At 47.6% G+C, this 27500-nt stretch overlaps 1 protein-coding gene across 1 annotated transcript in view; it reads right to left on the reverse strand.

Annotated features, from left to right (window-relative positions):
* Positions 1 to 27500, reverse strand: part of ppm1e (protein phosphatase, Mg2+/Mn2+ dependent, 1E) — a 38943-nt gene that overhangs the window by 8369 nt on the left and 3074 nt on the right. Inside the window, exons 2-3 of the mRNA XM_053476194.1 lie at positions 5388 to 5515; positions 659 to 861 (exon numbers count right to left, since the gene is read on the reverse strand). Of these exons, the coding sequence (XP_053332169.1) occupies positions 659 to 861; positions 5388 to 5515 (331 nt within the window). The remainder of the gene's footprint in view (positions 1 to 658; positions 862 to 5387; positions 5516 to 27500) is intronic.

Here is a 27500-nt window from a genome sequence, read left to right on the forward strand (position 1 = left end):
CTCTCTCTCCATTTGTCTCTCTCCCCATCTCTATCTCTTCGTATCTCTATCTCTCCGTTTCTTTCTCACCGTCTCTCTCCCCGTCTCTCTTTGTCTCTCTCTCTCTCCATCTCTCTCAGCAGTGTGTTATGAATATCGATCTCTCTCTCTTTAGCAGCTGCTCGGGTTTCTCCTGATAGAGAAAGTGTTTCCGTGTTTCTGCTCTTTAGCTCCAGCCAAAGCTCTTCATTTATCCGCAGCGCTAAAACCCGGCCGCACGTTTACACACAAACGCTTTATTGATCCAATTCCATGAGACTACGGCTGAACACACTGAGCTTTATCAGGAGATAATACAGTCAGCGTCAGGGGCTGAGGAGCGCACGCACGCACACACACACACACACACACACTCACACCGCAGCCACACTGTAAGCTCGAGACACTGACAGGAAGGAACTCCATAAGCGCCACGCCTCGTCCTCCACCCGCTCGAGAGTACAGGGTGGTGTAGATGGGTGAGGTGTGAGCTGCTGAGCTCTTGATGAACGTGGAGCGACGCTGAGCGAGTGAACACACGTCATGTGTGTGATGACGGAACTGAAGGTGACACCTGTGCAGGTCACTGCGTGGTGAAACACACCAATCAAACTCCCCCGTGTGTGTGTGTGTGTGTTACCTGCAGGTTGAAGAGCATGTTAAAGTCGGGGATGATGACGTGCCTGTCCTCCATCTTGCGCCGCATGTTTTTAATGGCGTGGATGGAGGTCTCGTAGTACGTCTGAGCGCGGCGGCGCGGCGGGAAACCCTTCAGCCACACGCAGCACGTCTCACACAGCTTATTAAAGACCAGCCGCGCCAATTTCACTGCGTCGATCAGCTCTGCACAAGGAAACACGCGCACACACACACACACACACACACACACAACATGTTCCATGTATATTCCTAAAAAGATCTAAAGACACAGTTGTAGCGTGTGGAGGATCACAGCACGGTTAACAAAGTTTTAAAAAGGCTGAGAAGAGACAAAAGTGTGTGTGTGTGTGTGTGTGTGTGTGTGTGTGTGTGTGTGTGTGTGTGCTCAAATGTGTGAATTGAGGACACAAGCAAAGGAGGACATCTGCGGACAGAGACAGAAACAGACAGGGTGAGAGAAAGTGAGAGAAGCTTGTTGTTTTTGTCTTTCAGCCGCGATGTTTAACGAGCACACACACACACACACATACACACACACACAGAGTTATTACACCGTAACACTCGAGAGCAAATGTGTTCTGTTAAAACTCCACTTATCTGCTAAATGATCAGTTATTTCTCAGGAGGGGAAATGTGGAGAGGAGTGTGTGGAGAGAGAGAGAGAGAGAGAGAGAGGGATTAGACACAGTCTGATAAAAGAGTCTGATCTCATCACACGCAGGTCTGATCTGACAGACAGAGTCGTGATCGGATCTCTCAGGACAGGGCAGGATCGTGGGCGGAGCTCGGGGACACACCATCCTGCTCCACCTCTCAGTCACGCTGTTGATAAAGTGAGAAATGTCACTGATGTGGAGGAGCTTTAATGTACCGCAGCACTGGCTGTGTGTGTGTGTGTGTGTGTGTGTGTGTGTGTGTGTGTGTCAGGTTATGTAACGTGTGATTGTTCAGTGGTTACACAGACGCTGCGCCCCTCCTCATCTCTGTAGGCGCAGGCTATATTTAATCTCTGGTGTCAGGTCTGTGCTGGAGAACAGACGCCCTGGGCCAGACGTCTGTCTGTCTGTCTGTCTGTCTGTCTGCAGGTTCATTCCTCCACCTCATTCCTTCACCTTCAGACTGAAGTTTACATCGAGGTGTATGCTGCTTCACAAATCAGGTTAGTCTGGGGGGGAGGGGGGGCGGTGGAGAGAGACCTACTCTACATAAACACAGTACATCAACTTTAAACTTTAGGAACACACACACACACACACACACACACACACACACTTCAGTGGAAACAGAGATGAAGTTCAGCTCTTCCCCAAATATCACTCCGTGCTCTTTGTTTCATTACTTAGAAACCAGGTTTTGGTCTCAGCCTTCAGACGTGTGCTCTGTGTCCGGTTCCTCAGGACTTTGGGTTCCGCAGGACTTTGGGTTCCGCAGTGAGGTGTGATTCAGGGTTCTGGTCTTGGTCCTCTTCCACAGAGCTGAGAATCAGACAGTAATCTGTACACTCTGTAATCTTCAGTGTCTGATCTCATCATGCAGCACGTTTCTTAATTTGCACATAACATGAGGACTAACTTGCACTTGAGGACACACACACACACACCTCATATCAATACACACTCCTTCTCAAATCACACTGCTGCCATCATGTTTTTAAATTTCTATACTTTAATAGATTTAGACTTCACTCTGTACATTGTGTTCCTACATAATTTAAAATTTTACTAGCTTGATTTCCTGCTCACATTTTGATTTTAATTCAAATTCTATCTATAAATTTTCTTCTATTCTCTCAAGTAACAGTTATTTTTCTGTTTTATGTCAGAGACAGTTGTACAAGCGCTTCACTGCTCATCAGACCGTGTGTGGACAAAGAAAATCTGATTTGATTTCTCAAGTCGTCTGCGTCACTCACGGGTTTAAAAGTATTGAAAACTACTGAAAGGATCTAATAAACACTTGTGATGTAACTCGTGTGAAGGAGTGTTTAAACATCACCTCTCATACAAAACAATGAACTTTTAGTTAATTTTCTGCTCCACACTCCAGTCCAGTTGGGGTCAGTATTGCACTAACCACTGATAGAGAAAAAGAAAAGAAGCAGCAATAATCTCAGAAAACGTGAGTATCTGCAGGAGACGGAAGAGTCTGTGGTTTCTATAACAGCTGAGTTACATTTTTATGGAAAACATCAATTTTATAGCAGTTAATGTTTGTAAGTTTACATAAATATTGGAAAAAATCAGGTCTGATCTTAGTCCTGGTCCAAGTTCATGTCTCAGGGTCTGATCTCACTGTTCCTCATCCTGTCTGTGTCTTTAGACAGAACACTTGCTGAATGCAGACACACACACACACACACACACACACACGTGATCTCCGAACCTTTGTACAGTGTAGTACCCTCAGCTTGATGTCTGCAGGAGAGACTTCATCATGTTCAAGCTCCTCAGACTCGGACCGCACTGAGCTCCTGTAAATACTCACGTCTTTCAAGAGTATCATTTATCCTTCTTTAGCGTTTATGAAACGTTTGGTGTAATACTGCCACCCACAGGATAGGAGTGTGGAGCAGAAGATTAGGGCTTTAAACAAGACGTGACATTTAAACACTCATCACTCAGTGCTTCAGTGTTTATTTCTCACAGAGTTTAAAGTGTTAAAAACAACTAGATCTTTGTAACAAAACTGCTGGAGACAAGACGGTGTGTCTGAGACTCACAGCTCTACTGAGGAGAAACGGTTACACACTGCGACTGTCTCACTCCAGGCACAAGTCAGTGAGACACGTCCGTTACTGTACGAAAGTTGTAGAGACAGGAAGAGCCCGTGGGTCCCCAGCTGATGCGCGGATATCGGCGGGGTCTCCAGGGAACACTGGATCATCTAACACCACTGCAGCCCTCACACACCATCTGCTGGTGTCCCTCTCACTCATCAACTCTACAGAGCCGCGCTGCAGTCTACTGCCAGGACAAACACTGTACGGCAGCACTGAGAGCACACACACACACACACACACACACACACACACACACACACACACACACAGCTGAAGATGAGTGTAAATCTGAAGGCCAGATGTTTGATCTCTCCTCTAATTCGTCCGTCTGGAGCGTTTCTCAGTCGTCCCCGTGTCCAATTCCTCTGACATTTCCATTCGGATAGAAAAGTTAAGAAAGCAATTCAGGGCAGAGTTAAGTTGGAATGTGACCTGATTCTGCAGTCGAACGGGAGACTTTCAGCTGAGCACAGTGGCCTACATTCACGTCGTGCGGCAGCCGAGTGCAGCGCGGAGGCAGGACATGAGTGTCTCTTCCTCTTCGAGTCTCTCCAAGACCTAAAATCCTTAGCTTCTGGGTCACGGGTGTCCTTGGAAATACCCAGAAATGTCAAAGTCAATGTCGAACCGGAGCGGCGCCCTCTGGGGGACTCGGGCGTGCGTTACAGAAACGTGTGTGTCTACTGCCTTTACTCTTTGACTTTCAAGTACAGACTTGTACATACCCTGAGATTTTCACAATTTATCCAGTTTTTTCTAGCAGCATGTTTTTGGAGGGGGGGTATTGGGCAGCACGGTGGCGTAGTGGTTAGCATTATGGCCTCCAGGGTCAAGGGTTTGATTCCCGCCTTGGGTCTGTGTGTATGGAGTTGAGTGGGTTTCCTTTGGGTACTCGGGTTTCCTCCCACAGTCCAAACACACACAGGTTAGACTAACTGTGGGCTCAAACTGCCCGTAGTGTGTGAATGACAATTGGGTGTCGAGCTGGCAACCCGACCTCTTAAGTAACTGCCATAGAAATAACGTGGACAAATAACATACAAAATAAGGAGGGAAAGAGAACCTGGGTGAACCCCTGTACCCCTCAGGGAGAACCCCGAGGTGACGATGTGACCCCATGTACCACCCTGACCCCCCTGAAATGATTCACTTAATTTGATTTAGTTTGATGCTTCGGTGCTGTTTGTTTACATTGTAATCTATATAAATAGTATAGATTAGTACGTTTCATACATCAGAGGACCAGAAATCTCAAGTCTCAGAAAAAAATTCTGTCTGTCTGTCTGTCCAGCTGGATTTTCACATAGAACCATCTGTCTAGACGTTACTGAATCGCCTGCAGTCCTTAGATCTCTACCTGAAGTTTAATCTGCACCATCAGTGAATCTAAATGTGGAGTAAAAGTGATGTTATGAACAGTTATGTGTGGGATTTAATAATCTACTGTAAAATAATCTACTAATGCTCTACTGTCTCAATGTAAACAAACACCTGCACCAATAGATATTAATTAGAAAAGATAAAGTGAATATTTTTACTGGGATTAGTTCATATTTTCACTTTGGCTGAAATAACAGCGCTGAAGTGGTATAAGTGAATTTTAACACGCTGGAGTGGTTTTAAGACAAAACTTCATCTTTATCCTTTGATCTACTTTTTCCATTTCTCATCTGTGATTCACTCTCCGATTACCGAACAGGGAGTGTATTTGTCTGACCACCAAAGAAGGACGACTTAGTGTAAACAAGGCGTAAGATACTCAACCTTACAGAATGGGATTTCTTTGTATTAATAAGTTAGACAGAGAGTTCTGCTGTACAGAAGAGGGAGGTGGTACTTAAGTTAAGGTGTGAGGGTTCGAGGGTTCTGTGTGAGACAGTAATGAGTGGAGTGTTGTGATCACGGTGTAGTTTAAAGAGAGGAAACCTACGGGGAACGGTTTCAGTCTCGGTGCCGTCCTCTGTGGTCTTGATGACGTGACAGCTGGAGAGATCGGTCTGTAGGACGCTGTCAGCCGTGCCGCGCGCCAAACCTGCCGCCAGCGGGAACGGGCAGTTACTGTACGGGAGGGGGGGAGGGGGGGGATAGGGGTGGGGTGAGAGAGGGAGAATGAAACAACAGTTTGGACATTCATCTTAAATCCAGTTGATCAGCTGAGACGTGGCGAGTGTGTGACCTATAACTTACAGCTTAGTGTGTGTGTGTGTGTGTGTGTGTTCGTGTGTGTTAATACAGCAGAAAGGCAGGTAATACATTTGTAGCAAATTTCTTTAGGTGTAGAGTAAAAGAAAATAAGTGGCACATGTGGAAAAGATGTGTGTGTGTGAGTGTGTGTGTGTGTGTGTGTGTGTCACGGTGCTGATCGTGGTGAAGACTTTGATTATTAACGTCACAAACACTCTGTTACAGAAAAGCTTCACTGAGCTAAAACAGCGTGTAAACATTTTTCAGTGTGTGTGTGTGTGTGTGTGTGTGTGTGTGTGTTACAGCCGATCTAAAAGTGATTGTGTGTGTTTTTGCGTTATTTTATCTTACTTTGTGTGTGTGCTTAAATGTATTCATATGTAAGAGTGTAAAAGTGTGTTTTTCTATTAGAGAGAGTGTGTGTGTGTGTGTGTATGTTCTCACTGTGTGTTCCTTTGCATTAGTGTGTAGTATTTGTGTTTGTCTGCAAAGATAACGCATACACACACACACTTTCTCAGTGTCACGCACAGCATGGCGTTGCATGTCATCGCTGTATCCACCTCCCCCCCCCCCCGTTACGGCTCTTCTCTCAGTAGCGACGCGAGGCCACCGACGGATGCTGCTCGTAACCATGACGACGTAACTATGACAACAAACCGTGGCGACGGAGCAGTAGGAGGAGAAAACATGCTGATGTCCAAGGCAAAGAACTATGGTTATAAGAAATGAAAGCAGGTCTTTCCACACACACACACACACACACACACACACACACAAACACAAACACACATTTGGAAGTGTAAAAATCTGGGTTGCCAGATGTTTTAAGCGCAAACACGCTGTACGCTGAGGTTTAGAGCAGGACAGCGGAAGAACAGCAGCACACCTGAGCTAATAAATCCAGCGCTAGTGTGTTCACAACACACACTAATCACACACACCAAACTAATCACACACACACCAATCACACACACTAATCACACACACCAAACTAATCACACACACACCAATCACACACACTAATCACACACACCAATCACACACACTAATCACACACACCAAACTAATCACACACACCAAACTAATCACACACACCAAACTAATCACACACACCAAACTAATCACACACACACCAATCACACACACCAATCACACACACCAATCACACACACCAAACTAATCACACACACCAAACTAATCACACACACTAATCACACACACCAAACTAATCACACACACACCAATCACACACACCAATCACACACACCAAACTAATCACACACACCAAACTAATCACACACACCAAACTAATCACACACACTAATCACACACACCAAACTAATCACACACACACCAATCACACACACTAATCACACACACCAAACTAATCACACACACCAATCACACACACTAATCACACACTAATCAGACACACTAATCAGACACACTATTCACACACACACCAAACTAATCACACACTAATCACACACACCAATCACACACACCAGTCACACACACTAATCACACACACTAATCACACACACACACCAAACTATTCACACACACACCAAACTAATCACACACACTAATCGTATTCATTTCGGCTTCTCCACACAATAGTGATCCAAAATTTCAGTTTTATTTGAGAAAGAACTTCGACCAGACAAAAGTGGGCGGAGCCTCAGACAGCAAACTATTGTACGAGTTGCTGAAAATAGGAACCTGAATAAAAGTTCTCAATTCTTCTTTTTCACATCTTTTCCCAGTTCATCATTACCATCAGTGTGTGTGTGTGTGGGGGGGGCGGGGGGGATCAAACAGAATGAGCTTCACACAGACGAGTGCTGATGAACCGATGAAGGAGAAATAAGGAAAGGTGAAAGAGGGAGGGGAGGGGGGTTGTGTGTGTGTGTGTGTGTGTGTGTGTTTATGGGGGGGAGGAAAGACGCAAATTGCCATCACATTCTGGGATCCACCTCCGCATTTCCATTCATAGATATTACACACACACACACACACACACACAGACTCGTCAGCAGCAGGCAGGAGGGGGCGTCGAGGTGTGGAGTCCTAATTGGCTGAAGCAACCGAAGTCAACCAATCAGAGCGCTGCGTTTACTGAGCAACGGGGACACGGGGGAACAAGGGGTAACTGGGGGGAGGGGACGGGGGACGGGGGGGAAGGCGGGGGAGATATAATAGGAAGTCTCTTTGACGTCATTAGTATGGTATAGAAGTTACAGCTCTCTCTCTCTCTCTCTCTCTCTCATACACACACACCATGACTGCAGTGTATGGGATTTTCCTTTGCATTTTGTGTGTGTGTGTGTGTGCGCGTGTGTGTGCGTGTGTGTGAAAGCTCTCCCCCTGAGACGCTTCGAGCTCCAGCTACACAACCATCCATTATTACACAACACTGAGATGTGGACAACCTTTCTACAGTGTGTGTGTGTGTGTGTGTGTGTGTGTGTGTGTTCCATACTCCCAAAAGCCACAACCTCAGTGAGAAAGGTTGTTCGTTTTTTGGAGTGTGTGTGGGTGCAAATAGGTTTGTGGGTGTGTGTTGAGTGCTCTGAGAATTCAAGGCTGTGTGTGTGTGTGTGTGTGTGTGTGTGTGTGTGTGTGTGTGTGTGTGTGTAATGCAGGTAGATGAGTCAGAGGTTGTTAATAGCAACGTGCAGGATTCGTGCAACACTAAATCTGCATTCTGTCCATCACTGTGAACACATGTACACACACACACACACACACACACACACACACACACACACACCCCTAAACACTTTGCATACCTTAAGGTGCAAGTGCATAAAGTGAGAATCGAGCACGTTGGACACACACACATACACACACACATACACACATACACACACACATACACACACACACCCTGAACCGCAAGGTGTAACAATTATTTTCGGTCACTATCTGATGTAATGAAGCTTAAAGTCTCAGACGATACCTAAAGTTTGCCAGCGGATCAGTTGCTCCTCCTCTGAGTTTCACTGCCGGTTGGTGTAACACTGCCCCCTACAGGACTGGAGTGTGGAGCAGACGGCTGGCGTGAGAAACAGATTATGGCTTTGTGTGAGACGTGAGGGTTTAAACACTAAGCGTCACAGCGTCTCAGTGTTTATTAGATTTATAACTTCAGTAGTGTTTAATAATTTAAACCCTGTGAGAATGATCACTGTATGAGACGAATCCTGATCCAGGAGGAGATGTTCTGAGAGCCAGCAGGTCATGGGGTCATGTCCACGAGCAGAATGACTCGAGCAAAATGTTTGTGATGGACCTTACAGCAGGTGGGTTCCTCGAGGAGATCCTTCAGCTCTGTGCTGCTCCTTCACCACACACACACACACACACACACACACACACACACACACACAGCGGGAGCTGACCTTTAAACACCCTGGAGGTCAGAGTGAGGTGAGGCCACGCCCCTGCGTCTGCCCCATTTGTGCGTGTGTGTGTGTCTGCGGTGTATTCGACAAAAAAATGCCTTTATTATTTTTCGCCTCCACATTATGGGAAGCGGCGGCTGAGCCGAAGCTCGACACGTCACGCGCGGGAATCCCATTTGCAGCAGACGGCATGATGTCGTGTCTTACGGCTCGGAGATCATCATCAATAATGCAGAGCTCTGAGTGTAAACAGACCGCGAGGATGGAACACGCTCGAGCTATAGCGCTGTAAACACACGGATCGAATATCTAAAAAAATAAAGAAACATATAAAAGGGTATGCACCCTAATCAAATGGAGGACTGGGGTTCGAATCCCCCGTCTCTCTCTCCCTCTCTCTGTCTGTCTCAACCCCTCCCTCCCTCCCTCCCCCAGGAGCCGAGCGCTTCCCTCAGCAGTCACGACACGAATCCTGCGTCTCCGACCACGACAGATGTGACAGATGTGTTCTTCAGCTTTAAGTGTGACTACACCGTGTCCCAACTCTTCTGAATCTACTCTCATTAATGTCTCTCCACACCTGAGGTGAGACAGACCGTCCACTCGCCCCGTGTTCTGCAGGACGTCCCAGATGCGGCCCAACAGATGCGTGTGGTAGCTGGCACTTCACCACAGAGCGCCATGACATCACAGCGCTGTTTTAGTCTCTGAGTGTTTTATTAATCGTTCAGTGTTTCATGATCGCAGTTTTAAAACGTTCGTATAAAAGACTAAACAGAAATGTTCACTGTACAGATGTACAACAGAAATGTGTCTGTTTCCCTGTTGCCTAGCAACAACGTTTCAACATCAGTAACCTCTTCCTGAGCTGTATAAAAGTTCCAAGGGGCGTTCGAGTCAATGCGGGACTTTAGATAACAGGTTCTAGGACTAAATGCCGACGGTCTACAGACGGTCTGATTCACGTCTGAAATGCCGGCGTCCCAGGAACCCCTTTAATGTCCCATGTGGGAATGTCTCGGAGTGCGGTCAGGACTGTACAGGGGACGTGGTGATAACTCCCAGCAGAGTTCCTGTAACATGTGTTGATTTTTTTAGTGATCAGGCGTTCCACTCGCTAAATGTTCACAGGAACGACTGCTGTGGGCTTCGTTAAAACGATTTACCGCGGCTAAGAGTCTCATCACTGTACTTCAAATCTTCTGTAAATGTCAATCACTTTCAATTCTCCATAAGTGTCAGCAAAAGTCCCGATTTGACTCGAACGCACCACACATGAATGTACAGGTCTGTAAATTCTTTGACGTTGAATAATTAAAAAAATTTAATTTAGCCCTAGGGTTAACCTTTGACCTTAACCCTACCCTCCCTAAACCCTAAAACCAAACCCCTAAAAATCTTCCCCATAACCCCTAAACCTAACCCTAGGGAAAAAAAACATTTGATTCAGGTGAGTCAATTACAAATGACTCGCAATCACTAAACTGGTGTATAATCCTGATATTATTATTATTATTGTTATTATTATTATTATTGTTATTATTATTATTATTGTGCTAATTAATGTTAAATACAAAAACACAGATTATAAGAGATATATTGTACACAATTAGTCTGATACATCATATCTGATTCAGATTTATTTTAAGGATTCGTTACAGCATCAATCAGTCTGAACTTTAAGAGGTTAGTTCATATGCTAGTGTTTAGAGTGTGTGTGTGTGTGTGTGTATGTGTGAAAATCTAATCAAGGGGTTTAGCAAGAGAGAGAAAATGAAACAACAGTGTAATAAATGAAGTGAAGAATGCGGATTGTGTGTGTGTGTGTGCGTGTGTGTGTTTCCTGAGAGAGACGATGTCCTAGTTGGGCCAAAGAGGACAGTAATGTGGGCTAAACAAACACTCGGACTCGGTCCACCCTGTTCCCTGCGCTGCCCTCCTGCAGTTTCGTCCCCTCGGACCCGGGACACGCCTGTAACCCTGTGAGGTGCAACCCTGCTCCTCACTCCTGTCTCTGCTCCTCACTCCTGTCTCTGCTCCTTACTCCTGTCTCTGCTCGAAGCTCCTGTCTCTGCTCGAAGCTCCTGTCTCTGCTCCTCACTCCTGTCTCTGCTCCTCACTCCTGTCTCTGCTCGAAGCTCCTGTCTCTGCTCCTCACTCCTGTCTCTGCTCGAAGCTCCTGTCTCTGCTCGAAGCTCCTGTCTCTGCTCCTCACTCCTGTCTCTGCTCGAAGCTCCTGTCTCTGCTCGAAGCTCCTGTCTCTGCTCCTCACTCCTGTCTCTGCTCGAAGCTCCTGTCTCTGCTCGAAGCTCCTGTCTCTGCTCCTCACTCCTGTCTCTGCTCGAAGCTCCTGTCTCTGCTCGAAGCTCCTGTGTTATTCTACAGCTCGCACAATAAACTCATTTCTGCAGAGAGTCAAGGTTGTCCTTTTAGAGGACACACACACACACACATTTAAACAGCACTTCTGCCGAGCTGGAGCGCTCTTTCTCTCTCTCTCTCTCTCTCACACACACACAGACACACACACTCCCTCATTTCTCTTCGTGCCCAATCGATCGGTTCTGCTCTTCAAGGTCACCTCCTGGAGACGGCGCTGTGATAATGTGTGCAAAAAGAAGCTTTACGACGAATCAAAGCAGTGTACAGGTGTTAAATTAGACTCTGATGCCACCTTCGCATACACACACACACACACACACACACACACACACAGTTCCTCACTTCACATCAGGTCCACTCTAAAATGATGACTTGGTGCTCCTGGTACTGGAGACTCCTTCCACTAACGATACAATGTCCCTGTGAACAAACTGTTACTACGGAAACCATGATGTATCAGAGCGAGCGCATTAATATGGACCTGCGCTCCTGTCAGAGCTGCTGTTAGAGAGAATTAATCAACACCTTCCGACCAATCGGAGCGCAGAACTCGGCAGCGCTGTGGTGTAAATAAAAATGCTCTGAAACGCCTCTGTGGCGCAGCGTGGCGGAGCTTCACAGCGAGTGTGTGAGTCCTGGCTTCGTGTGTTGTGTGAAATGTTGTCCAAATGTGTGAGTCATTCTGAGAGCTGAAACGAGATTCATCTGCAACAGCAACAAATCTGCTGCTTTTAATGAGCGTCACATGTCCTGCAGGACGCTCGGTAACCCCGGCTCCCCCGTCAGTGTGACACGTGTCCCGGGTTAAAGTGGAACCTGAGATCCGGTTTTAGCCCCTGAACGGCAGAACGCCCCGCGGCGGCCCTGAATACACTCTCCACCTGTATTACAGACCAGGATTAAGCTCCTAATCCTCAGATTACGAGCGGAGGTGTTCCTGCTGAGCGCGCCTGGTGCAGGGCCAAAGTTTCCGAGAGAGGAAAAAAAAGGCAGAAAGTCAGCAGCGGTTGCTGTAGTACAATCAGCTCGCAGCCTCGGCGTCCTCACATGAATCAGAGCGATGAGAGAGAGATTACGGGCCTCGGTGCCTCCACACTGCCACGGTTATGTAAACCATCGGGACGTGGGTTTGTGCGGCTGGAGCGAGAGGGAGCGCACGTCGAGCAGAGAGAGAGAGAGAGAGAGGGAGAGAGCACAAAACATCAGGAACATGATACATGTTAACATGGACCATGAACACTCACTCATCTCCTCCTCTGCGGAACGGAGAGCTGGATCACCGCGCTAACGCTCAGGCGCTGACGAGTCAGACATCTTAAAGTGCAGCGGGCTGACATCACACACAGCGTTCAGTTTATTAAAGACACTAATAAATATATAACAACTCACATGGATATACATCAATTTTATTGAATAAACATAACATTGTACAAGACTGAAGATTAGGAACAAAAATGTCCTTTTCGGTTTCGCGCGGTGGCCGTAAGTACGGTCCATCATGATTCACCGCCAGTTTTAGTGCAGTGATTAGGTTTCCATCTTTCTAGTCAAACCGCATAGGTGAGATAGGGGTATAACAGCAGGAATAACAGAGGGGGCGGGTTATCAGGGGCGGGGCTTGTAGGATGACTTTCTCACTCACACACACACATACACACACTAATGGATTGGGAATGACTGCTATCTGGCTTACGGATTACATAAATTGTCTGAATAACGGATAACATTTTTGTAAAAATAACTAAACTGGGAACTTAAATGGCGGAACTAACGCGTTAGATTTCTCGTTACATCAAAAAAGTCATTTGTAACGCCTTACACCCAACACTGCCTGTGACGAATAATGATTACATCACCCAGCCCTAATGCATCCTAATGCTGAGCCATCATCATCTTCATCACCCTAATCATCTCCATCATCATCACCACCCGCATCACCTCTGAGGTTGGACAGCGGTGTGTGTGTCACTTATTTAACTGCTCACTTATTTTTTGGGAAAAACACCGAGCAGTGGATGCTATTGTGTGTGTGTGTGTGTGTGTGTGTGTGTGTACACTCTTTTCTTATCATCTGTCTGCATATGATTTTAAATAAATAAATAAATAAATAAATAAATCAAGTTGAAGAGGCTTGACCCAGTTTGCGACAGGTCTAAGGTACTAAAGTGTTCCTGCGTCCTCGTTGGAGGCACCAGCGCGCGAGTGTGCGCACGTCTGCGGCGCTCCGAGCTCAGGGTTATGTAACGGACCGGCTGCTCTCATGGAAAAAAAAATCTGCACAGTCAGATCACACGCAGAGGTGCAAACACGTCAAACACATGCAGCCGGAGCACATCAGAAGGTTAACTCTGTGTGTGTGTGTGTGTGTGTGTGTTTCAGTACAATCCTCAGTAATGTATCGGTAAAGAACATGTTTCAAAACCTGGAAGCTACAACTGAAACGTTGCTGGATCTTATGCTAGCTACATACGCTATGTTATGCTAGCTACATACATGTGACTAGCGCAGCACGTGCGCTAGCTCCACTGTGTTTACATCCCGCTCTCTAACGCTCCTCACTGCACCGTATTAATGTGATCATTCCTGAGGAAACTTCTAGCTTGTGATGTGATTCAGTGAAAATCTTACACTATTAATGTGGATTTCCTGCTAATAACTTCCTCAGCTTAGCCTTAGCATAGCCTGACTCATCATCGTCATGACAATTAGCAAGTGAGCTAGCTTTGTCCGTACAGCACAAACAGTGCAAGTTATAACTTTAAGCAGGTCCTGTGTCTCAAAAGTAGCGTTTCAAAACAAGATAGTTGTAAAAAACTGCTCATCCATTTGCTAGTAATACTTGGATCCTACACTAGTTAACTAGCATAAAGCTAGCCCGGTTGCTACAATACTAATAATATAATCATTTTCTCTCTGGCGGTGACCTGCTTGATCTTGCTGCTAATCAGTGAGCTACACTGGACTTGGGGGTGAGCACCCAAAAACCTGCTCCATTTAGCATCAGAGCGTTAGTGAGAGCGCCGCGAGCGTGAGGTGTGTTTAGCCGTGACTGTGGTGGTTAATGAGATGCAGCGGCTAATCAAGGAGCGTCTGGGAGTCACAATCCGTCAGCATGGTGCTTATTATGAGTCAGCCCGCGCGCGCTAATTTTCCCCCCTCTATCTCCCCGCCCCCCCCCCCCACTACATTGCTATCCCCAGCGCTAACCGCTGAAGGCCAAGGTGGAGGTGGCTTGATCGGGTACATGATTTCCCACCACACACACACACATATATACACTTTCTTAAACTTAAATCCTAGACCTCCAAAATCTGCTGTGAGCTCATCGCCAGTTCCTCAACATTCAGAGTGAACAGAAGGAGAGGAAGTGACATCACCACCACCACCACCTCAGACTGTCAGTGTGAGCAAACGGCGCGGCGGTCAGATAATCACTACACGTCAGCTCAGGCACCGAGCTCCAGTCAGACGCGCTAAAGGCACAATTAACAACCATGCAATTAGCACAAAGTCTCTACGAATAAAAAAACCTTTAGTCTTTTAAAAGTCTTTTAACAAGCTGTGTGTGTGTGTGTGTGTGTGTGTGTGTGTGTGTGTGTGCAAGACAAAGACACGCCCTTTAAGTGTTCCAGTAGTCAATCAGATCTGCAAGCTAGCAGTAAAGTGTTAGAAACAGTAAAGCATTAGAAATGCTACGTTAGCTTGTGCTAGCTAGCTGCTGTGGAATGCTAATAGAAGTCCTACTTTTTATTTAAAGACTTCCAAAAAAAGGAGACAAAGACACTCCCACTGTCTGACCTATGGTCCTGATCCACACCTACTCAGAGCTGCTCACGTCTTTATAGGTCAGTGCAGGTGGAGGAGGCGTGGCCTACGTGCTGGTGTGGTCTGTGAGGAGGCGCGGCCTTTGTGCCTGAGGTGGTCTGTGAGGAGGCGTGGCCTATGTGCCTGATGTGGTCTGTGAGGAGGTGTGGCCTATGTGCCTGGTGTGGTCTGTGAGGAGGCGTGGCCTATGTGCCTGATGTGGTCTGTGAGGAGGCGTGGCCTATGTGTCTGATGTGGTCTGTGAGGAGGTGTGGCCTATGTGTCACACCTCCTGGTGTGGTCTGTGAGGAGGCGTGGCCTATGTGCCTGGTGTGGTCTGTGAGGAGGCGTGGCCTATGTGCCTGGTGTGGTCTGTGAGGAGGCGTGGCCTATGTGCCTGATGTGGTCTGTGAGGAGGCGTGGCCTATGTGCCTGATGTGGTCTGTGAGGAGGCGTGGCCTATGTGCCTGGTGTGGTCTGTGAGGAGGCGTGGCCTATGTGCCTGGTGTGGTCTGTGAGGAGGCGTGGCCTATGTGCCTGGTGTGGTCTGTGAGGAGGCGTGGCCTATGTGCCTGGTGTGGTCTGTGAGGAGGCGTGGCCTATGTGCCTGGTGTGGTCTGTGAGGAGGCGTGGCCTATGTGCCTGGTGTGGTCTGTGAGGAGGCGTGGCCTATGTGCCTGGTGTGGTCTGAGCAACAAGTGGAGTTTGGTGAACACGTGAGTGTCGGGTTCCTCAGCAGCTCCACTGCAGAACTGAAGCGGTTTATCAGGACAGAGTGAGGCGTTAGCGCCCACACACACACACCCACACACACACTCCATCCTCTGACTGTCCCAGATACGACGTGTGACCGTTTTGCAGCTCGATCTTCACTTTCACTTAGCGTGAACGAGGTTTAAAAGTACGAGCTGTGACCTCCACGCTGAAGTGAAGTGGTTCCATCCCGGCCACACCGTGCTGAGACGCATCCAGACATTCCGTGGTAAAGCCCTGATGTCACTGCTCCAATAAACACCACAGAGGACACACACACACATCACACACGTGAGCTGATTAGAAAACTTACATAAAAGGTAAAAAAAAAAATTTGCTGATATATGTTCACATTCCACTTCAATTCATCTCAATTCTATTTTTTTTATATTTTTTTATTACTTGTATATAATGTAACTTTTTTAGAAGAAAAAAGCTTTTTATTATTTTTTATACTGTACATTTTAAAAAATTATATTCTTTTTTCATATTCTTTATTTAAAATACGCATTCTTAGGGCGGTTGTTAAAACATTTCACTGCATAAGACTGTGTGTGTGTTAATACTAAGGAGTGAGGTGTGTGAGGAGTGATGTGTGTGAGGGGTGAGGTGTGTGAGGAGTGATGTGTGTGAGGAGTGAGAGGAGTGATGTGTGTGAGGAGTGATGTATGTCAGGAGTGAGGTGTGTGAGGAGTGAGGGGTGATGTGTGTAAAGAGTGATGTGTGTGAGGGGTGAGGGGTGTGAGGAGTGAGGTGTGTGAGGAGTGAGGTGTGTGAGGAGTGATGTATGTCAGGAGTGAGGTGTGTGAGGAGTGAGGGGTGATGTGTGTAAAGAGTGATGTGTGTGAGGGGTGTGAGGAGTGAGGTGTGTGAGGAGTGAGGTGTGTGAGGAGTGATGTGTGTGAGGGGTGAGGTGTGTGAGGAGTGAGGTGTGTGAGGAGTGATGTATGTCAGGAGTGAGGTGTGTGAGGAGTGAGGGGTGATGTGTGTAAAGAGTGATGTGTGTGAGGGGTGAGGGGAGTGAGATGTGTGAGGAGTGAGATGAGAGTTGAGAGTGTGAATTAATATCTGTGAATAAGTACAAGGTCGCTGCAGACAGATCTTCAGAAGGAGAGGTTTATTTATACACACAGAGAATGTAGAGCGAGAAGGACGAACCTGAGCGCGTGCGCACACACACACACACACACACACACACACACACACACACACACACACACACAACCACCTGAAGACACACCATAAGAACACACTCAGACAAAAAAAAAAAGAAAAAAAGAGGAGAGTGACGACGCCCAGGGACAGGAGTGCAGAGTGAACCACTGCTACAGGATAATGTCCTGTCTGAGGACACACACTGTGTGTAGGAGAGGAAGAGGAGGAAGGAGGAGGAGGGAGGAGAGAGGAAGAGGAAGAGGAGGAAGAGGAGGAGAGAGGAAGAGGAGGAAGAGGAGGGAGAGGAAGAGGAGGAAGAGGAAGAGGAAGAGGGGAGAGGAGGAGAGTTCCTAATGATTTTAAAATAAATATTAAATTAAGAGTAAAGACACAACACATCATCTCCCCCCCCCGTACACCAGTACAGGAATAACCTGAGCTCTGAGTGTGTGTGTGTGTGTGTGTGTGTGTGTGTGTGTGTTTGGTGAAGCTCCAGATTGAGGGAAGCTTTAGTGTCTGAATGTAGGTCACTGCTGCACTCGAGCGTCCACGCAGCCCACTTCTACAGCCTCAGGGGTGTGTGTACAGAGAACTGATCAAAGGAGATGTGTGACACACACACACACACACACACACACACACAGTAGCAGGTCATCTGCCTGGCTTGACCCATCTAGACCACTCTTAGTGTCCATTACAAGGTCAGTTTCAGAGAAAGCTCACACACTACATGCTCACCACACACACACACACACACACACACACACACACACACACACACACACACACACCACAGTGCTGTTTCTCCGAGGTGTTCCTCTTTAACTCGGTGCCTCACCAGATCTAGTTCAGTCTTCAGGAGGAGGTTAAAGAGGAGCTCGAGTGCACCAAACCGACACACACACACACACACACACACACACACACACACACACACACACACACTCCCTGACTCACTGCACCACCATCAAGACACTCCAGAATATGTAACTAGTGATGGGTCGTTCATGACCGATTGGTTGAACGAGTCTTTACCGTGACTCAGATGAACGAGTGTCTCGGAGAGGGATGTGTTCATGTTCCACTGGGCGCGTGTGCGCAAACCATCGCAAACCCTCCGTAGGTTATATACAGGAAACAGACACTCCCGTAGTGACTCCCATAGACGCTATAAAGTGGAATAGATACGAACGACTCGGACTGGAAGATATAAGAGGTGAGCTGCTCATTCTGTTTATTATAATATCTCCTTATCTGTAGTGTAATATCTTCATTACTGGAACTATAGACTAAATGTGTGTATGTAGACGTGTTGGGGGTCTGTTTACTGAAAACGCAACATTTTACTATATTTCTGATCAAAGGAACGAAATGAACGAAATTAACGACCTGACTCAAAAAAAAGATTTGTTCATTTTGAAGAACAAGATTCAAAGAACAGAGTCACTAAAATGATTCGAACTTCCCATCACTATATATAACACACTCCTGTAGACCTCCAGCACACAGCAGGAACCGAGTGGAACCACCTGAGACCTCGCTGATCCACACCGCGGGGGAGGGGGAGTGGCCTAAAGAGCGGCCGAAACCGGATCAGAGTGAGCGAGCGCAGGAGAACATCACACCATCAGCATGCGTGGGAGAGAGAGAGAGGGGGGGGGGAGGGAGAACGAGAGAGAAAGGGGGTGCAGAGGGGGAGGGAGAGAGAGGGGGGGGCGATAAGGGAGGGAGAGAGAGAGAGAGAGAGGTAGGAGAGAAGGAAAGAGAGAGAGAGGGAGAGAGGAAGAGAGAGGGAGAGAGAGGGAGAGAGAGAGGGGGGCGATAAGGGAGGGAGAGAGAGGGAGAGAGAGAGGTAGGAGAGAAGGAAAGAGAGAGAGAGGGAGAGAGGAAGAGAGAGGGAGAGAGAGGGAGAGAGAGAGGGGGGCGATAAGGGAGGGAGAGAGAGGGAGAGAGAGAGGTAGGAGAGAAGGAAAGAGAGAGAGAGGGAGAGAGAGGTAGGAGAGAAGGAAAGAGAGAGAGAGGGAGAGAGAGGTAGGAGAGAAGGAAAGAGAGAGAGAGGGAGAGAGCGGGAGAGAGGAAGAGAGAGGGAGAGAGGGGGGCGATAAGGGAGGGAGAGAGAGAGAGAGAGAGAGAGGGGAAGGGGGAGGGAGAGAAGGGGGGCGGAAGGAGAGGGAGAGAGAGAGAAAGGGGGGCAGAGTGGGAGGGAGAGAGAGAGAGGGGGGGGCGATAAGGGAGGGAGAAAGTGAGCGAGGTGGGAGAGAGAGGGAGAGAGAGGGAGATAGAGGGAGAGAGAGAGGGGGCGATAAGGGAGGGAGAGAGAGAGAGAGGGGAAGGGGGAGGGAGAGAGAGGGAGAGAGAAAGGGGGGGTGGTGGGGAGAGAGAGAGGGAGGTGGGAGAGAAAGAGAGAGAGAGGGAGAGAGAGGGAGAGAGAGGGAGAGAGAAAGGGGGGGTGGTGGGGAGAGAGAGAGGGAGGTGGGAGAGAAAGAGAGAGAGAGGGAGAGAGAGGGGGAGAGAGAGGGAGAGAGAGGGAGAGAGAAAGGGGGGGTGGTGGGGAGAGAGAGAGGGAGGTGGGAGAGAAAGAGAGAGAGAGGGAGGAGAAGGAGACTTCCAAGCATTGATTTTTTTTTTATAAAAGAGTGAAAAACGAAAGAGAGAGAGAGAGAGAGAGTCATTTTAAGAACAGATTGGTCACGTCAACTGTCAGGATTAAGTGTGATTAAATGCGCTTACTGCTTTTTGGCACATGGCTACACAACACTGGCTTTTAAACAGCAGGGGAAAATGCACACACACGCAAACACACACACACACACACACGCAAATCGTAGTCATACAGTTTAACAGCGAGCCTCCTACAGTTTACTACGAGACGCTCCACAGCTCTGTCTATACTGAGATCTCTCAGGAGTGAACACACACTCCACCGCAGCACACACTCCAACACACACTCCACCGCAGCACACACTCCGACACACACTCCACCGCAGCACACACTCCGACACACACTCCACCGCAGCACACACTCCGACACACACTCCACCGCAGCACACACTCCGACACACACTCCGATACACACCCCGACAGCATTTAACGGCACTGACCCAGTGCTCAGAACCGGGTTCAGCCCAGTACCGGCACCAAACAGCGGATCAGATGGAGGTCAGGACCGGGAGGGAAAGAAGGAAAAGACAGGAATATTCTTTTACAAATAGTTTTTATATTAAGAGTCTTTTTGGTATTATTATTATTATTACTATATATTTATAGTTGATATGTATTACATTTCAGATGTACATGATGTGTGTCAGTCTAGCAATTTGTTTAAAAAACATTTATTAATAATAATAATAATAATAATAATGAGTGAATAGGAAATTGCATGGATCATGAGGGCGGAGCTTAAGATACACCTTTCCAGCCAATCAGAAGTCAGTCCCATGACGTCGTCACTAACCCCGCTCTCCCCTCCTCTGTCTCAGTGACATGGCGCTGACCCGTCGCCCCTCCCCTCCCCGCGTCTGAGTTACGATCCCTCGCCCCATTGGCCTGACGGAATGCATTTGACTCGCATTTGCAAACGATTTACATATTGAAATGAGGATGTGTAAGATCCCATGGCCTACTTTCAGCCAGCTGATGTGTGTTTATTACAGCCTTCACTTTATAATCGGCTCATCGGCAGCACCGCTTCCAGGAAATGACCTCAGACTGAACAGGAAATTAAATAAAATAAAATAAAAACAGGTTATAAACATTAACAAAGTCTTTGTGCAGCTCGTCCATGCTGACCCGGAACTAATCCGTGGATCGGGTCAATTTCAAACGACGGTAAACGGAGCGCGGAGCGCACCAGGAAGTGTCTACAGATCACATAAAGGATTAAGGCACACCCTCTTGTACGCTAGCTAATGCTAACTGACTTTACCTCGTCATCTTGTGATCTTAAGTGTGATTGGCTGAGCAATTTTAACTGTGATCAACCCAAATCAGGACGTCCCAGTAACACACACGCTCACTACCCACGCTCACTACACACTCCACAGTACAGGAGAGGGGTGGTTCCAGCCCGTTTAGTGAACTAGACGTCTACAGGAACACTAAAGTGTACTAAAGACTCAGTTTTTTTTTTACTGATTTAAAAAAATCTACTTGTTTTCCCCTAAAAAAATTTTTTTTATTAGAAAATCTCCATCTGTCTGAACGACATTTTATTGCTGAAAAACAAACTGAAAACCTAATCAGGAAGTAAACGACTTTTCCTAGAAAGACGCCAAGATAATGAGGCGAGAGCTAAACGACAAACCGTATGGAGTGTAAATCATTCTGTTTCTTTAATTTCCTGCTTATCGTGACACCGGGTACGAGGAGGGGGGCATGGATGTTAACGAGGTCGAGGCTTTTCATTACAGATCCGAGCCGATAAAGCGGAGAATCCCGGCGATGATTTATTTCCTGAAAGCGATTACAAGCTTCACGCACAACTGCGTCTGTAAATTTCCATTACACAGAGCAGGGAGGGGCAAAAACTTTCGCTAGTCAGTAGAATCTGGAATAGAGACAATGTTCTGGAGGTCCAGTTTGATCTGACGAACAAGAACGCTGTGTTGTAGTCTGACTGTGAACTCTTGCTGACTCCTCTTTGAGGAGACCTCGGGGAGATGTGCACCAGTTTCTCCAGCAGCAGGACCTCCCCAGAGCGTGACACTTCCACCACCATGCTTCACACCTGCTACAGTGTTCCTGAGGAGGTCCTTTACTCCTTCAAACACACCTCTGGTCAGAACTTTGGATTCTGGAGCTTCATTTTCGTCCTTCAGTCCATGGTGATATAAACCTGGTTTAACTCGAGACAGAGATAGGTGTTCCAGAAGCTTCCAGTTCATGTGCCTCTGTGGTTCCCTGTGGTTCATCAGAACCAGTTTCCTCTCAGCTGAGGACAGTTTGAGTCCCAGTAACTCACAGAGTGGACAGTAGAGTAAGCTGATCTGGGACAGATGTTAGATGTTCCTGATGTGTGTAAGATCTGTGCTGTGCTCCCTGGACTTTCTCACTGTGTGTTACTCAACCTAGTGAGTGCTATCTCACACACACACACACACACACACACTTTATGTTGCACAGAGAAGTTATTAGCTGGAGTCCATCATCACCACTAACAGGAAGTTGACAGACCTCGAGCTCGACAAATAAAAAATATTTTAGCATTTTTAGTAGCACAGAGTTATCATCTAAATGTGTGTGTGTGTGACTCTGCTGATTTCAGAAAAAAAAATAAAAAATCAAACACTGTGCTCATGGGGTTTACTTCTATTAATGATGTGTGTGTGTGTGTGTGTGTGTGTGTGTGTGTGTGTGTGTGTGTGACCACAGCTGCATCTATCTCGTCGTTGCTTATGTGCAAACTGTGATGTAACAAGTTCCACTCTTAAAAGGTTAAAGTGATGAGTGCTCACCCACGCTCCCAGACCCCCACCCCCCCCCCCCCACACACACACACTCACTCCATGCCAGAGAGGAACGCCCCTTACTGCCCCGCCCCACCTCTTCCACAGCAATGGTGGCGATGGACAGGAGACGGACGAGGCGGTGACGGCGAGCCCACTTAGCCTGATTGCCGTGTGACTGCAGAGAAACGCAGAATCAATCATCTGTCCATTCGATTAGCGCGCGGCCCGAGACGAGGTGACGGACCTCTCTTAGCCAAATGAAACGCTGCGGGAGAAGACGACCTCGGGTGACCTCGGAGACGCAGCGCGACACTGGTGTTTTATAATAAAGCTCTGACGCAGCGCTGCTCAGCTCTGCCACGGCGAACCCTGAGCTCTTACATAACGCCCTCACTTAGCATTAGCTTTAGCATTAAAGTCACAAACCAAAGCAGAAACCTTTAGTGGAAAAAAATGCTTTAGGTTAAAGTTACCGCACAGGTTTACACTCATTACACACACTCCCTAATTCCTCTATGAATATTAATGAATATGCAAATTGGAAATGCCCCATGACCTCCTGACATCATCACTAACCTCACCTAAAGGTTAGATTCAATTAAATTTTATTTGTATAGCACTTTTAAAAATTGTTGTCGCAAAGCAGCTTTACATAATCAAAAGAATTATTGAAGTGTGTATGAGATGTGAGTGTGTGTGAATCAGAATGATCAGATCGTCCCTGATGAACGAGCCGAGGGCGATGGTGCTGAGGGAAAAACTCCCTAAGATGGTAAAAGGAAGAAACCTTGGGAGGAACCAGACTCAACAGGGAACCCATCCTCATCTGGGTGATAACAGATAGCAGGGATTGATCTGCACTCATACTGTGTGTTAGGAGGCTGGAGGTTCAGTATAACAGGAGATGTTAATTGATGTTAATATGGAGTCCAGGTAGTTATTGAAGACCCAGGTAGACTTGTAAGAAGTTCCAGTCCTGAACTATCGAACTGTCAAGTCCCCAGAGAAACAGTTGCCAACACCAGTCGAGGCCAAAACCATTTTCTAGGTAGAGAGAATCATTCCCAGACAGCAGACGCATCCCAGAGAGACACACGGGGCATCCATGTGACGAGATCTTCAGCCAGAAGCGGGGCACCAGGATGGGTCAGACAGGTCCGGAGGGCAGAGGGAGTCTGGATCACTGGCAGCTCAGGAACACATGTGTAGCTCGACAATATATGCTAAATGAGATAAATAAAGCTAATATAATGCTAATGGTAATGAGCTTTTATTTTCCTGTCTGAATTAAACATATAATCGCTATAATCGTCTTGGTGACTAGCGAGCTAGCAGGTTAAACGTCCTCCAGGAGACGCGTTTCCATCCTACACCTTAATCTCAGACGTGATACTGCATGACATCACGAAATGAGCTCATTATTAGCTCCGCCTCCAGATCTGCTGCATATGGGACGATGGACATGAGGTTGAGTAGATACGCAAGGAAGGCCGGTCCTCCAGCGCTGATCCCTGTGTGAGTATGTGTGTGTGTGTGTGTGTGTGTTCTTGGCTCTGTTTGCTCGCCCCTGGCTGTGTGATGAGAGGAGGCCTGAGGGTGCTGGACAAGTCTCACAGGAGGAGGAGGAGCGACGTGCCGCGGGCTCACGGAGGTCACTGAGCAAAATCAACCTTCATCAGCTGAAGAAACAGAGTGCGGCGACGCCCTCACACACGGGGCAGGGGATTGTGGGTAACACCATGGGAAACTCCTCCGTATCATAGTGTAGAGTGAGGAAACTCAGCGCTGTGGGCTGATCCACAGAGATCACGTCTAATTCAGTGCGAGCGTCACATGACCTGGATTCAAATCATTTCTAATCTGTGATGATCTTAATATTAAATACACTGTAAAAGTGTAAGATTTTATTAAGACAGGGAACTTTCCCTGCCTGTGTTTTCCCATCATGTCGCGTTGGTGAAGCGGCTGCTGGAGGTCGGACATGAGGAACGTCTGTGGAACGTCTGGGGAAGGCCTATAGAACGTCTGAGAACCGTCTGAGGAACGTCTGAGGAACCGGAGCTGGGGTTTTGTTTTACTCGTCACGTCTTCACAGGAAATCAGAACCGGTTAAAACCCGACTGAATGAAGCTTGTATTCTTCTGAACACACACACACACACACACACCTTTCTCTCATAACACATGATTTACGACCATAGAGCTTAAACGCAACTTATTATCTTTCTTATAACACACACACACACACACAACATAGATCCGTGGCTGATCTTCAGACTGCAATAATGTTAAAATCTGATTGTGTGTGTACAAAAGGATAAATCTGTGTGTGTGTGTGTGTGTGTGTGTGTGTGTGTGTGTGTGTGTGTGTTAGACAGCGTCCTCTCAGACGCAGCTGCTCCACTACATGAAGAGGTTTCGCGCTGTCATGTGACAGACTCTGTGGAAATTTAAAGCAGGACCTCCGAAGCTCAGGAGTGTCTCACAGGTATGGCGTGTGTGTGCGTGTGTGTGCGTGTGTGTGTGAGCTACTCTGCTGTAGGAGTGTGTTCCACTTTCCTGTGTAGAGAAGAGTAATGTGTGTATCAGGAGATGTGAGCTCCAGCTCCTGTCTCTTCAGCTCCCAGTAAGGTCGAGAGGAGACGCTCCAGGTGTGTCCTCCACACACAGAGGGCGGGGCCGAGGGCGGAGCCGAGGGCACCGCCACCGCTCTAACTTCCTCCTCACCAACCAGGAAATTCCCAGCGGGAACGTTTCTCCCTCACGCTTATCCCCTCTCCACCAGAACACACACACACACACACACACACACACACCACTACTGAGAACAATGATCACCTTTTATTTTACACCACAGTGTTTTACACGTAGAGCACACACACACACACACACGGGAGCAAGCACACGTCCCTGATGGAGGGATGAGACAGAGGGATGTGATAGAGCAGAGACAGAGGGATGAGACAGAGGGATGAGACAGAGGGATGTGATAGAGAGCAGAGACAGAGGGATGAGACAGAGGGAATATAAAATTTAATATCCACACTCGAGAAACATGATTTCTGTAAATGCTCTGTGACTCGTGTTTTATAGAAATAAAACTGAAGTGAATCCGACAGATGGGTTCGAGAACCATGATGGAGGGAGGCCAGGGAGGGGGAGGGGGAGGCAGGGAGAAGAGGAGACAGGGAGACATAGAAGACCGAAAGACTGGAGGAGGTGAAGAGGGAGAAGACCAGAGGAGGAGACGAAGGAAGGGGTGAAAGGAGGGAAGGTGATGATGGAGGGCACAAGTGAAGGTGAAAAGGGCAGATGAAGGATGAAGGTGAGTAGAGGAGGTGAAGGAGGGAGGTGACTGGGGAGACAGAGAAGGGAGGTGAGAGAGGTGGGCGTGGCACATCCTCCGCGAGGTGATGAGGTCTGCATGAGACAGAGGTCTTTAATGAGCTTTAGCAGAGCTTTCCGTTCTCGATTAGTGTGTGTCAGGACTCCCTGCGGCTCACAGCGTGAGGGGGAAACGGCCCCATCACTCACTCCCTCCCTCCCTCACTTCTCCACTCACTCCTCCACTCCCTCCCTCCCTCCCTCACTCCTCCACTCACTCCCTCACTCCCTCCATTTGGAGCACGACACAGCCGGCTCTCCTTCTGCCATGTGAATCACACTAACACACTAACGCCTCAGAATCTCAGCTACACTTCATCTTAATCCTGCGTTAGACCTCACACACACACACACACACACACACACACACACACACACACCTGGGTGAGTCACTGTCCATCACACTCATATCAACCTGTTTAACGCAACACACTATGTAGGGTGTAGGGTCGTTTCTTTCCCTCAGTCTGTAGTGCACTAGTGTACAGCGGGATCTGAAACTCACACATAATAAGATCACACGACTTACACACACACACACACACACATTTATATTCAGTAATACACACTTATACACACACACACACAGAGTTCTAAGCGGTTAGAAGCTTCCTCACAGCTCACACACTCGTCTCGTTACTCATCACACCATCACTTCAGCTGTTTAACTTCCTCCATCACCACAACACACACACACACATACACACACTTGCAATCGCACGCACACAGCTCGAGAAGAAAGGGGATCTCCACCTCTCTCTCTCTCTCTCTCTCTCTCTCTCTCTCTCCTGCTCTATTATTAGATCTTCAACCCGGAGACAAAATAATCACAGGTTGAGGGACACCAGCGCGGGCAGAGCAGGAGACGAGCTGAAGAAAAACCCCTCGTTACGACCTCATCACGCCCTCATCATGTCCTCGCCGCAGACACACTGACACCAGACTCCTGCGTCTCAACCCCAGGACACGACGCGCGGGTCGCAGTTCTAACACGGCGCTCTGCGCGTCCTCGGGGGAACTGGAGAACATTCCTCCAGAGGGACAAGCTTCAGCTCACTCAGATGTTGAGCTTCTTCACATGAACCGCTCGCTTCAGGGCCCTGTATGTGTGTGTGTGTGTGTGTGTGAGAAAGTCTGACTCACTTCACAGGCAGATATTCTGACATTTTAGCGTTCACGGCTCCATCAGTGAGGTCACGCTGTCCTGACCCAGATGCAGCAGAACAGCTCCAGATCTCGACACCACAGATGGGATGAGGATCTTCTGCAGGAAGGCAGTGTTTTCCTGTCTCTGAAACTTTTTTGTTTTTTGTCCTATCGGTCTGCAAAGCATTCTTCTGTCTCATCCACGTCCCCGCCCAAGCACTAGCGATGTTAACGACCAACCATAAGTTGATTAATTGCAGGTTTTTTTATGAACTGAATGTTTGTTTAGCGTAACAATACCCCGTAGCTCATGTCTTTATTCACTTGTCCACTGAAAAACGGTGCACTCTCATGTGAGCCCACATACACCAACGGACAG

The sequence above is a fragment of the Clarias gariepinus genome, chromosome 17 (genome assembly GCF_024256425.1).
Source record: "Clarias gariepinus isolate MV-2021 ecotype Netherlands chromosome 17, CGAR_prim_01v2, whole genome shotgun sequence".
In the NCBI taxonomy this organism is placed as follows: Eukaryota; Metazoa; Chordata; class Actinopteri; order Siluriformes; family Clariidae; genus Clarias; species Clarias gariepinus.